General features: G+C 35.2%; 1 protein-coding gene across 1 annotated transcript in view; it reads right to left on the bottom strand.

Moving 5' to 3' along the window:
- Nucleotides 1-13447, bottom strand: part of LOC150078672 (uncharacterized) — a 292422-nt gene that overhangs the window by 50380 nt on the left and 228595 nt on the right. The window contains exon 9 of the mRNA XM_090382317.1: nt 9494-9582. Coding sequence (XP_090238443.1) covers nt 9494-9582 — 89 coding nt within the window. The remainder of the gene's footprint in view (nt 1-9493; nt 9583-13447) is intronic.

The following is a 13447-nucleotide window of genomic DNA, read 5'->3' as shown; positions in this document are numbered from 1 at the left end:
TAATTGGAAAGTGATCACTGTTAAAGGGGTCAATTCAATACTGCCCATTTCATAATTGGAAAGACTGATGGCGAACAAATTGACAAATCAACTGCAGAAGTAGTTCTGTAGGTAGGAAATCCATAGTTCAGTAAATTAAGATCATTATTATTCAGAAATTCTTCAATCAATTTGCCAAGTTAACAGGAGAGACTGCTTCTACAGGGATGGGATACACTTAAATAGAAAGAGTGCAATAATGTTTGCTGATGCTATCAAAGTGTTAGGTGGGTCGGAAAACTAGATTGGGGGGGGATACAAGGACTAATAGATTAACAGTAGCCACTGGCAGAGGTGAAAGTGATTCTTGCAGTGCTTCTATTGGAATGAGCCGCAGCCTGGAAAATAAGATGCAGGATATTTCAGAGACTGCTGGGAATCATTGGGGTACAAGTAAACACATGGGTTGTGTTAGGGTAGCCAAGAAAAACAACAGGTGCATGTATACTTGCGTGTACACCAATGCCAGGAGTTTAGTAAATAAATTTGATGAATTTGAGGTATTGCTCAAAACATCAAAGGCAGATATAGTGGGGATTTCAGAGACGTGGTGTCACACAGATATAAGGAATGCAGAACTGGAATTTGGGGAGTACAATTTGTACAGGAAGGATACACAGGATAGGAAGGGAGGAGGGATTATGCTATTGGTTAAGAAAAATAAAATTCAAGGAAGTGCAGCCAGTCGACATCACTGGACAGTGCAGTGTCGAGTCAGTTTAGTGTGACATAAGCATTGGGAGATCAAAATTGAGAGTAGGAGTGTGCTATAGGCCTAATGACTCTGATGAGTATAATAAGAAACTGTACAGGGAAATAGAGTGGGCCAGTAAATCAGAGAGTCTTATAATGGGGGATTTTAATTTCCCAGATTTTGACTGGAATTTGGGGGCTGGTCACTCACACACTGACAAGGCTTTTGTGGATTTATTGGATGATTGTTTTCTACATCAGCATGTTCGGGAAGCTACTAGAGGGAGTAATACTCTTGATTTGATTATCAGTAGTGATTCTTCATGCATTAAGAATCCGCAGGTAAATGAACCACTAGGTGGCAGTGATCAAAGTGTGCTGAAGAGGGATTTACTCAAAGAGGTAACTACCATTAGGGGTAAAGGGAAGGGTTATTGCTTTCGTAAAGGCGACTACGATGACTGAGACAATATTTAAATTATATACAGTGGGACCAACTGATGATGTTACCAACAGCAAATTCAAAATGGGAAGCATTCAAAGAACGTATCTTGGAAGCTACTAGGCTTTACATACCAACTAAGAAATATTGTTCAAGGTTTAGGCCTAAGTGGATATCAGATGAACTAATGAGACATGGCAGAGAAGAAAAATGAATGGGATACATACAAATTAACACGTGACACAGAAGCCTATGATAGATACAAGTTGATCTGTAACCAAGTTACAAAGGAGGTTAGGCAGGCGAAGGCAGATTACGAGAAATCTTTGACAAGGGATGCAAAGAAAAACAGCAAAGATTTCTTTACTTATGTAAACTCTAGAAGGAAGGGGATGAATCAGATTGGTCCACTTGATATCGATGGGTCAACTGTTGATGATCCTGCTCAGGTAGGTAAATGAATATTTTGTATCGACATTCACACATGAGGAGTTATACAGCGAGGGGAATGCCAGAGGTGTATTCAACTCTGGCAGTAAGCTAGAGAATCTTATAATAACTGAGAGTAAAGTGGAGGAGAAATTGTTGAAGATAAATACAAGAAAGGCACCTGGGGTGGATGGGATCTATCCAGTTATATTAAATGAGGCAGCAAAGAAAGTAAGCAAACCCTTAGCCATAATTATGAGAGCTTCCTTGGACTCAGGGGAAGTACCCATGGACCGGAGATGTGCAAATGTGACCCCAATTCACAAAGGAGGACCAAAGACTGACACAAGTAATTATAGACCTGTTAGTTTAACTTCTGTTCCAGGAAAATTAATGGAGGCACTGGTTAAAGAAGCACTGCAGGATCATCTAGACAAGACTTCAGTTATAGCTCAGACAGCATGGTTTTGTTAAGGGGAAGTCTTGCCTGACCAATTTGACTGGATACTATGATGCAGTCACAAAACTGGATGCATGGAATAACTTTGATATTATATACTTGGATATTAGAAAGGCTTTTGATACTGTTGCACATGGAAGACTGATGCACAAATTGGAGCAGTGTGGCATTGGAGGTAAATTGCTGCTATGGATAAAGGGGTGGTTGAGGGGGAGAAGACAGAGAGTGGTAATCAATGGACACTGCTCGTCGTGGACTAATGTTATTAGTGGAGTCCCTCAGGGTTCAGTATTGGGTCCATTATTGTTTTCTGTATTTATAAATTATATTTATGATGGTATATCAGGCTTAATGTCCAAGTTTGCAGACGATATATTGGCAGGGTTGTTAATGACACTAATGACAGTACACTGCTGCAACAGGATCTGGAAAGGTTGAGCAGATGGGCTGAGAGGTGGCAAATGAGGTTTAACATTGACAAATGTAAAGTACTACATATGGGAAAGAGCAACCCCAGAGCAACGTATCAACTCTGTGGTACTACACTGGCAGTGGTAGAGAATGAAAGGGACCTGGGGGTGGTTGTGCAGGCAGATATGAAATTTTCTTAGCAGTGCAGATGGGCTGCAAGAGTAGCTCATGGTGTATTGTCGATGATATATAGGAATTTTTCTAGCAGCGATAAGGAGGTGATTATTCCCTTGTATAAGGCAATGGTCAGGCCACACCTAGAGTACTGTATACAGGTCTGGAGGCCTCATTTCAAGAAGGATGTAGAGCTGCTGGAACGAGTACAGAGAAGGGCAACAAGATTAGTGAATGGAACAAAGGGGTGCTCTTATGAAGAAAGGCTTAAGTTTTGCAAATTACAGTGTCTGGAGACTAGGCACCAGCGAGGTGATCTGATAGAGGTGTATAAGGCCTTGAATGGTTTTAGCATGCTCAATGCTGATGGGATTCTTCCTCTCGCTCAGAATAATCACCTGAGAGGGCATAAATTCAAATTGAGGAAAGACAGATGTAGGATAAACGCGCGGAAATTTGCCTTTAGCCAGCGGGTGGTTGGTTGGTGGAACAGACTTCTATCCCTTGTCGTGGAAGTTGATAGCCTAAATAAGTTTAAGGCTCAGCTGGACAGGTATTTTGAACGAACAGAGGGGTGAAGTTGAAGTGGTTTTTTTTTTTTTTTTTTTGGCTGATGCTGCATAAGCTTGCTTTCTTGCATCAAATGCCTCTACTAATGCTAACATGGGGGTTTGTTGTTAATCATTAAGTATATGTTTTGTTACTGTGTGCATTTATCATGATTTCTGATTATGAAAAATGTTAAGAGTGGAACATCACACAAATATTAATTTTGCTGATGCCTCAAGCAATTTACTTCTGAAGCATTGGAAATAATGCTTCAGGTTCATAGGAATGTTTGCTGTCCATACTATAATATATATTACATATATACAAATACAGTAAGCGCCAGTTATAGTGATCACATTTGCAAATTGAATTTTGTTTCTAATAAATGGCAATTCTAATAAGCAAAAATCAACAAATATTATCCACAGGCTATAAAGATATTTTTATAGCCTGCAGCACTAATTTACTTTCCACAGGTTAGCACTAATTTACTTTCCACAGGTTAGCACTAATTTACTTTCCACAGGTTAGCACTAATTTACTTTCCACAGGTTAGCAAAATAAAAATAAATTTATACTTACATATATAGCTTAATTAATATACATTAATTAAACACAACTCTTTGTAATATTGTAATATGATTTTAATTTAAAATAGTTACTTATTTTAGATTGCTATAAATTATCACTACAAAATCTATTTATAGATTTTTCAATTGTTGTACAACAGTCTATATTCAGGATCACTCACACTACTTTCTTCCAATGCTCCCCTTAGGATGGCTATAGCTTCATGAGTTTACCATTTTGTAAGTGGAATTCATTTGGGTTCGTCTTCTTTTTCCTTCTCCTCGGCAAAATTATCAGTAACAGACTGGACAATTTCTTCATCTGTTAAAATTTTAGTAACTTGTAGATCATCTATGTCCACCCAATCAATAAACTCCTGTTTATCCATGTCTTTAGGCTTTTCAATGCGATCAGTATCGTGATTTAGTTGATCATCATAAATAATTAATCCATATTTTTTGAAACAGTTGCTGATGCATATTTCAGAAACTTCATTCCAGACACTCATTGTTATATGAAGTGTATATAGAACAGTTATTTGCTTTGCAATATTGGATGATGTTTCCAAACCATCATCTATAGACTGCTTGATTCTTCGCCTCATATCCGATCCATAAAGGTCTAGAAGGTTTTTATTATTCCCTGGTTAATCAGTGATGTGGTATTCCAAGGTAGAAAAATTAATTCAATGTCACTGAAAGCCAACTTATGAACTGGGCAGTTGTTCAAAACCAATGCAATTTTTTTTTTTTATCCAGTTGCAAATCCCATTTACGAAGATAACCTTCATAAAGAAGCTGTCATCCAAATATTGGCATATCCAACAGGCAGCTGTTTTACTCCTTTAAAATATCTAGATGATTTACTCTTACCTATAACTAACAAGCTTTACCTTGATTGTTCCCATCATGTTGCATGTTAAAAGAACTGTAATCCTGTTTTATCTTCTTTCCTGCAGATGCAGAGGAATTTTTAAAAATCATGCAATGGTCTGGGATAGCCCTGTAGTACAACCCTGTTTCATCTGTATTAAAAATGTCTTCAGGATTATAAGTGCTTAATAGTTTGCCACAAGGTTTTCAACCAGTTGTCAGTTGCAGAACCATCAGAATCCTGTTTTTCTCCATGAAGTTTTTGTAATCAATATCAAGCCTCTCCTTCCATCTTGTCAGCCATCTGTCTGTCACCTTACACTCTTTGTGTAGTTTTTCAGCAAAATCATTATTTTTGAAGAATGCTACGATTGATTGGTGCATTAAATGAGCTGGCCTGTTTGAACCAAATGAACAGTTTCATCTGTTTGGCATTTCCTTTCACGCTGGTTTCCCTAATCACATTAGTGTTTGTGCACCATGATTTTAATAAAGATAACTGAAACACTCCTAATTTTACTGCTGCTTCCCTTTGAGACATATTGCTTAAGTTTAATTTGTTGTATGGTTCTATAATTCATAACTTATCTTTTACACTCAAATTCACTCTCTTTCTGTTTACTGACATTTTTTTGGGTAGTAAAATTTAAAACAGTAAAAAAGGTAAGTGTCAATCAATAGCAAAGCACATAGAATGCACAAATTTGAACTAACACGACATGCACAAGTGAGATATGGAGTAAAAAAGTTTATGAAGTTTAGATATAGGAATGAAGAGCAGATTCTGAAAATTTATTTACAGTACATTTTTATATGATTGAAGATTTCAGTGAAGGGGAAACACATTTCGCCCTAATAACTTAAAAACACACAGAATTCCAGCTATTGCCATAATAACTTAAAAACACACAGAATTCCAGCTATTGGTATTAAACGGGTAGTAAACTTGATCTTGTTGCCTTTGTAGGCAACAAGATCAAGTTTACTACCCGTAAAACTTGTACGGGTATTTTTTGTACAAACAAAAAAGCCCAATAAACCAAAAGCTGCAAATTGTTTTTATTGTTTCATGGTTGTGACCTCCAGAAATGTGCTTTAGAAAAATATCACAGAGACATTCAAAATTGGTTTTTATAACCGAAGATGTGATTCTAATAAATGATGAAAGTGTAGTGCATTTTATTGATTTGAATTAGTTCTTTGAAATTTGATTCTATAAAGCAGCTGATTCTAATTACCAGTGATCACTATAACCAGCACTTACTGTACATATATACTCTATCTACACTGGATTTGAATACAAGTCAGTGACACTCACTAGTGATCACTTATTGTACATTTCAATTTGGTAACTCTGAAAAATACTCATATTACTTTCACACCACTTCTAGCTACTTTTTTAAACAGACTTGTCAAAGTTTGCTATTGTTCTACCAGGCTGACAAAATTGCCATACTACCCTTCCAAGTAATCTCTGGTCACATGAGCTTCTGTGGTCTTTTTATGCATTGTGAGTACAGTAGTGGTACCTTTTCATATGACTTCCTTTTATACTTGACTGCATTACTTGTTTATCTAGGAAGGTCCAATGGACAGCAAAAACAGGGATGTCTGCATACTTTTTGGAGGATAGTGTACTCTGCCTGCAGCTACTTTTAACCTTTTAGTCTGGGGGATTCACAGACTAATAGGTTAGAAGTAGCTGCAGGCAGAGGTGAAGGAGATTCTTGCCTACTTCTATTAGAATAAGCAGCAGCCTGGAGCGAGGGGTGCTGGGGGTTTCAGGGACTGATGGCAGTCATTGTGAAACAGGTGGGTATATGGGATGTGCTAGGGTTACTAAGAATAAGAATATATGCATGTATACCAATGTTGGAAGTATAGTAAATAAATTTGATGGAAATGTTGGTCAAGACATCAAAGGCAGATATTGTTGGGATATCAGAGATGTGGTCACACAGATATTAGGAATGCAAAATTGGAATTTGGGGAGTACGTGTACAGAAAGGATAGGAAGGGAGGAGATGTTATGCTGTTAACTAAGAAAAACAAAATAAAAAGAAGTGCATCCAGTTGATACAGATGAACAGTGCACTGTTGAGTCAGTTTGGTGTGATATAAGCACTGCGAAAGCAAAAAAATAAGAATAGGGGTGTGTTATAGGCCTAATGACTTGAATGAGTACAATGAACAATTGTACAGAGAAATAGCGTGTGCTAGTAAATCAGTATGTCTTATAATAGGGGATTTTAACTTCCCAGATTGACTGGAACTTGTGGGTTGGTCACTCACAACACTAGTAAGACTTTTGTGGATTTATTGGAGGATTGTTTTCTGCAGCAGAATGTTAGAGAGGCAACCAGTTGCCTCTAACATTCTCTTGATCGGGTAATCAGCAGTGATCATTCGTGTATTAAGAATTTGCAGATAAAGGAACCACTAGGTGGCAGTGATCACAGTGTACTGATGTGGGATTTACTTAAAGATATAATTACCATCAGGAGAAAACGAAAGAGTTTTTGCTTCCGTAAAGGTGAGTACAGTGGTCTCAGACAGTTTTTAAATTCTATACAGTGGGATCAACTGATGATGTTACCAAAAGCAAATTCTAAGTGGGAAGCATTGAAGGTAACATCATCAGTGGGATCAACTGATGATGTTACCAAAAGCAAATTCTAAGTGGGAAGCATTGAAGGAATTAATCGTGGAAGCTACTAAAAGTTTCACAGATTTCTTGTAATCTGCCTTCGCGTGCCTAAAAGGTTATCAAATGAACTGATGAGACACGTGACAGAGAAGAAAAATGCATGGGATGCATATAAATTATCAGGCGACACAGAAGCCTATGACAGATATAAACTAGTCTGTAATCAAGTCACAAAGAAGGTTAGGCAGGCGAAGGCAGATTATGAGAAATCTTTGGCAAAGGATGCTAAGAAAAGCAGCAAGGATTTATTATATAAACTCTAAAAGTAAGGGGATGAATCTGATTGGTCCACTTGATACCGATGGTTCGACTGTTGATGATCCTGCTCAGATAGCAAACAAAATGAATGAGTATTCTGCATCTACATTCACACATGAGGAGTTATTAAAATTTGAAAATGTCAGAAGATTATCAAATTGTATCAGGGTGCTTAATGATTTTGTAATAACTGAGAGCAAAGTGGAGGAGAAATTGTTGAAGTTAAACATAAGAAAGGCAACTGGGGTGGATCGGATCTATTCAGTTATATTAAAGGAGGTGGCAAAGGAAGTAAGCAAACGCTTAGCCATAATTACGAGAGCATCGTTGGACTCATGGGAGGTCCCCATGGACTGGAGATGTGCAAATGTAGCCCCAATTCACAAAGGGGGATCAAAGCGTGACACGAGTATTTACAGACCAGTTAGTTTAACTTCTGATCCGAGTAAAATAATGGTGTCGCTGGTTAAAGATGAAATTGCAGGATCATCTAGACAAGACTGCAGCAATAATTCAGACACAGCATGGGTTTGTTAAGGGAAAGTCTTGTCTGACAAATTTGATAGAATATTATGATGTGGTTACAAAGGAACTGGATGCAAAATATAATTTTGATATCATATACTTGGATTTAAGGAAAGCTTTTGGCAGTGTTGCGCATGGAACACTCTGTACAAATTGGAGCAGAATGGGATTAAGGGTAAGTTGCTACAATGGATAAAAGGATGGTTGAGTGGGAGAAGATAGAGGGTGGTAATCAATGGATGCTGCTCTTCGTGGACTAATGTTATTAGTGGAGTCCCACAGTGTTCGGTGTTGGGTCCACTGTTGTTTTGTATATTTATCAATGATATTGATGAAGGTATATCAGGCTTAGTGTCGAAGTTTGCAGATGATACAAAAGTTGGCAGGGTTGTTAATGACAGTAATGGCTGTGTGCTACTGCAACAGGATCTAGAAAATTTGGGCAAATGGGCTGAGAAGTGGCAACTGAAGTTTAACCTTGACAAATGCAAAGTACTGTATATGGGTAGAAGTAACCCCAGAGAAACACATCAACTGTGTGGTACTACACTTACGATGGTAGAAAATGAAAAATACCTGGGAGTAATTGTGCAGTCAGATATGAAGTTTTCTGAGCAATGCAGACAAGCTGCCAAGGCAGGTCATGGGGTTTTGTCTATGATATATAGGAATTTTTCTAGCAGGGAAAAGGAGGTGATTGTCCCTCTGTATAAGGCAATGGTCAGGCCACACCTTGAGTACTGCATACAGGTCTGGAGGCCTCATTTTAGGAAAGGATGTAGCTTTGCTTGAGCATGTGCAGAAAAGGGCAACAAGATTGGTGAGGGGAATGAAGGGGTCATCTTACCAAGAGAGGATTAAGTTCTGCAAATTGCAGTAGCTGGCGACTAGTCACCTGTGGGGTGATCTGATTGAGGTGGATATGTCCTTGAATGGGTTGAGCATGTTGAATTCTGAAGAGAGTCTTCCGCTTGGTCTGTTTACGAACCTAAGGGGGCATAAATTCAAATTAAGGAAAGACAACTGTAGAATAGAAGTGCAGAAATTTGCCTTTAGCCAGCAGGTGGTTAATTGCTAGAACAAACTTCCATCTGTCGTTGTGGAAGTTGATAGGTTAAATAAATTTAAGGAGGAACTGGACAAACATTTAGAAGGAATAGTTGTGTGAATTTTTTTTTTTTTTGGCCGATGCTGCATCCATACACTTGCATCACATGCCACTTTCAGAGAAAATTAGTCTATATATAGCTTTGCTTTAATGCAATGTTTCTCTTAACAAATAATTCAGGCATTATATTGGAAATGTACTGATACTTCATTGCTCAATAAACACACAAAAAAAAATAATATAATAAAATACTCACGCAGCATTATCCAAATATTTCAACAACTTTATAGCATCAATATCTGTTAATCCTAAGTGCTTCAGATTTTCTACTCCATATGAATGTAACTGGCAAATAAAAGAAATTAAATAAAATTTATAAACTATGAAGGTTTCCATTCTAATACTTTAATTAAATACATAGAAATAGAGGAAAAATATTACAACAGTAAATCCCAGGGAATCCGGTCTGTAAGTCTGTCACCTTTCCAGTAGTAAAAATGCTATAAAGGCATATTGAAATGTAATCTAATTATTTGAAACTGATACAACTTACAAAATATTGTTACAAACATAAAAATACTATGCAGCAAATGTTAAACTTGTCTATTCAAATGTCCAAGTGACAGTCCCAGAATGCCACAAATACTTAGAATGAAAAGATTAAAAACGGTGAAAAAGTGGAATATTTCACTATATGTCATCTCATTATTAAGTGAATATTAATCAGAACTGGCTTTTGCAGAAGTAGTTAGAGGGATGACCTTAACATTCAAGCAGAAAGAATTATTTGAGGTTGAAATTAAAATTAACAATTCTACAGAACAACTAACCAAACTGAATATAATAGTATAAAGAGCCCAAAAACATCTAATTCTCATTAAAAAGTAAACAATATTTAAGTTACTTTACATCTCTCTCTCTCTCTCTCTCTCTCTCTCTCTCTCTCTCTCTCTCTCTCTCTCTCTCTCTCTCTCTCTCACACACACACACACACACACACACACACACTTCTTTATGTACATATTGTGTAATATAGTTAAAATCATTGTTTGACTGTTTAGCTAACAGCAGGTGAAATTAGGGTAGAAATAGACAGAGTATGGAAAAATTTAGTTGTAGGAAAGTAAACAGTATGACTGAAGAATATAAAGTTGGTGCTCAGGTTATCCAGGAGTGCAATTTCCTGTCCGTATTAGTTCAGAGTGTTTCTCCACTCTGAGCTATTAGTGTAATGGGGGCAGAAGTGTATCTCTATTCTAATTCCCTTTCTAATTTCACCTCCCATTAGCTAAACAGCCAGATAATGACTTAACTATATTACACAATATGTACATAAAAATATATACACTTACTAGCTCTATCTATGCAGCTAGTTGCAAGATAGGAAAGTAGTTTCATGCAAATTACAGTAGAGCATCAGTTATCCAGAATAATTAATGTCAGGCATCTCCTGGATAAGCAAATTTTCTGGATAATCGAACGTAAGGTAACATTAGATAAATTGTGTTATAATGTATTAAGGTAAAAGAAAAACTTTAAATATCATGAAAAAAACAAATTTATTTAATTAAAAATAATAATAATATAACTTATACATAAAAATTCACACATTTACATATGTATGTATATTTGGATAGGTATTTTACTGTAAATTTCATTCAGAAAAAGTTTATAAAGTATTTTTTTAAAATAATGTTCGACATTTTTTGTTTCGTTCATTGTGACTTTTTTTTTTTTTTTGCTACTAAATCAAGTTCCGTAACAATATCACTTTGATTATGTCATATTCTTCCTGTTTTTCTGCCTATTTTAGTGCTGTTTCTTTTCTTTTCGTTGACATTTTACTGTAAAAAACTGAGAAAAATAATAAATTACAGGCTGATATTATTCTTACCAAATCTGGAACTAAACTGAACATAATATCAAATAAAGAGAACAAAATATGGTTCACAGAAGCAAATGATTAAACTCTATCACTCAGTTTCCTAATCCAACATAGTATATCAATCCAACTTTGTATATCACCAGATATACAAAGCAAAAAAAAAAAAACAGATAGAAATACTCTCGTAACATAAAAGCATACATTTGTCTCAAATACCACCATTAATTTAAAAAAAAAAAAAAATATATATATATATCATCCTCTCAAATTATTCCGGATAACCGATGTTCTACTGTACTTATACAGAAACCTCACAAATAATATATATATATATAAAAATGTAAGAATAGATAAGTCTGCTAAAATTTGCATAGTGGAGGTGAAAAATACACAAACTGCCAAAGACTAGAAGGGTAAGGATAGTAGAAAAAAAGAAGTATAGCAAGTTTGTAAAAGGAGAAAGAATGTTAATATCCTAAAAGCTATGATGAAATAAGAAAATTATGGGCCGAATTGCAAAGACAATTAGATGTGAGGGAGCTGTAAAGTAATAATTAATACCAAATGATTAAACAAAATAAAGCAAAATAAAAGGTGATAGAGCTGTCATTAGATATGGATGGACAAATTTAGTTATAAGTCAAAAACAGAAATATCAAAAATGCAAAATCTGATATCAGCTGAAGTAAATATTAATACATGGTCAAGTATTTCATCAAGGGACTACATGGGACCATGTATCAGGAACTGTGTTTCTATACTTGTCCATAATAGTGGAAGAGAGGTGAAATAAAGCCTAAAAGAATAATATTAGAACATTCTCTTACAGTATGGACAAGGTAGTCCCATAGATATATATATATATATATATATATATATATTTATTTATTTATTTATTATAGCTTAAGTAAAATAGGTACGTGCTATTTAATAGTATATTATGTTAGATATGATGGTGGTGGCCGAAAATATAAAACCGATTCTATATAAATATGAGAACATATGTATTTTAACAAGCTGCCCAAAAATATATACATAGATCAAAACACCAAGTAACTCTATAATATCTAATATCTATTATCTAACATAATATACTATTAAATGGCACGTTACCTATTTTACTTAAGCTATAAAAAATAAATATATTACGACGGATGTAATGTACTATCTAAAATAGATGGCATTAATCCGATCTGGATTATATTGCATAAGAAATTTAAAAATTGTTCTATTATTGATATATATATATATATATATATATAATTACGAATAATAAAAATTAAAAATAAATAGGATAGGATGGTGAATATATAAATATTGGGTAGAAAAAAGAAATAACAAGTGTATATAAGCTGTTCTAGGCGGCGTGAGCTCAACCTGGATAAAGCTTAGGATAATAATTATTACGAATAATAAAAATTAAAAATAAATAGAGAAGTCGGATTTGAAGTGCGATAATATGGATTATGGATCAGGGACACTGCAAGAGCAAAGGTACCCTACAACCATAATATATACATAAAATTATTTTTATTGTTATGTGTAGAATTTAAATATAGAATTTAACTAGTGCTAATAATGAAAATACCGTGTATCCTGGTAGCGATATATGTGTTGAACAAAGGGTGGAAAAAAGAAAAAGTGTAACGATATAAAAAGAACAAAATGCAAATTTTGAAAAAATAACGACCAATGTGGAAATAGCATTGCGGTATTTTTCATAATTTTTGTGTCTTCGTCAGAGGTCATCCACCAAAATTATGAAAAAGAACAGCAATACTCTTACTTCTGTTTCTGACATGTTCTGTATGTCAAAGAGCACGTGTAAGAAGCCACGTGGTAAAAATAATTTAGAATACAAATTTAGAATAAATAAAATAAAATAAAATACAAGTTATGTAAAACTATTGTGTGTTACTAATGTATTACATACAGAACATGGATGACCTTACAGAAGTAAGTGGACCGCTATGAAAGTGAAGACAAAGGAAGGGAGTGTCCGAATGACAAGAACTTACCGCTACTACACGGGTTGACAGAAAAGATTGAGCCGGAGGCTAACCCGTGTATATATTCGTAGAAACGCTAGCGGCGCCTAGTGTTAGACGAATTTGTTGTCTGTATATTATGTAATTTACGTATGCGGTAGAGTTGCTCAAACATCCGGGATAGATAAGAAATATAAAGTATTTACGTCAGTTGTGTTAAGAGTGTAACTGTGTACATTTAAGTTACAATCAAATAACAATTAAATACCAATTAAATAAATAAATCAAGATAGGTTTAAAAATAATTACAAGATAGTTACAAGGTAAATACACTATG

This window comes from Mastigoproctus giganteus, chromosome 10 (genome assembly GCF_048544385.1).
Source record: "Mastigoproctus giganteus isolate SK-2022 chromosome 10, ASM4854438v1, whole genome shotgun sequence".
Taxonomy (NCBI): Eukaryota; Metazoa; Arthropoda; class Arachnida; order Uropygi; family Thelyphonidae; genus Mastigoproctus; species Mastigoproctus giganteus.
The sequence above is the reverse complement of the archived record's forward strand: the minus strand, read 5'-3'. Positions and strand labels throughout refer to the sequence as shown.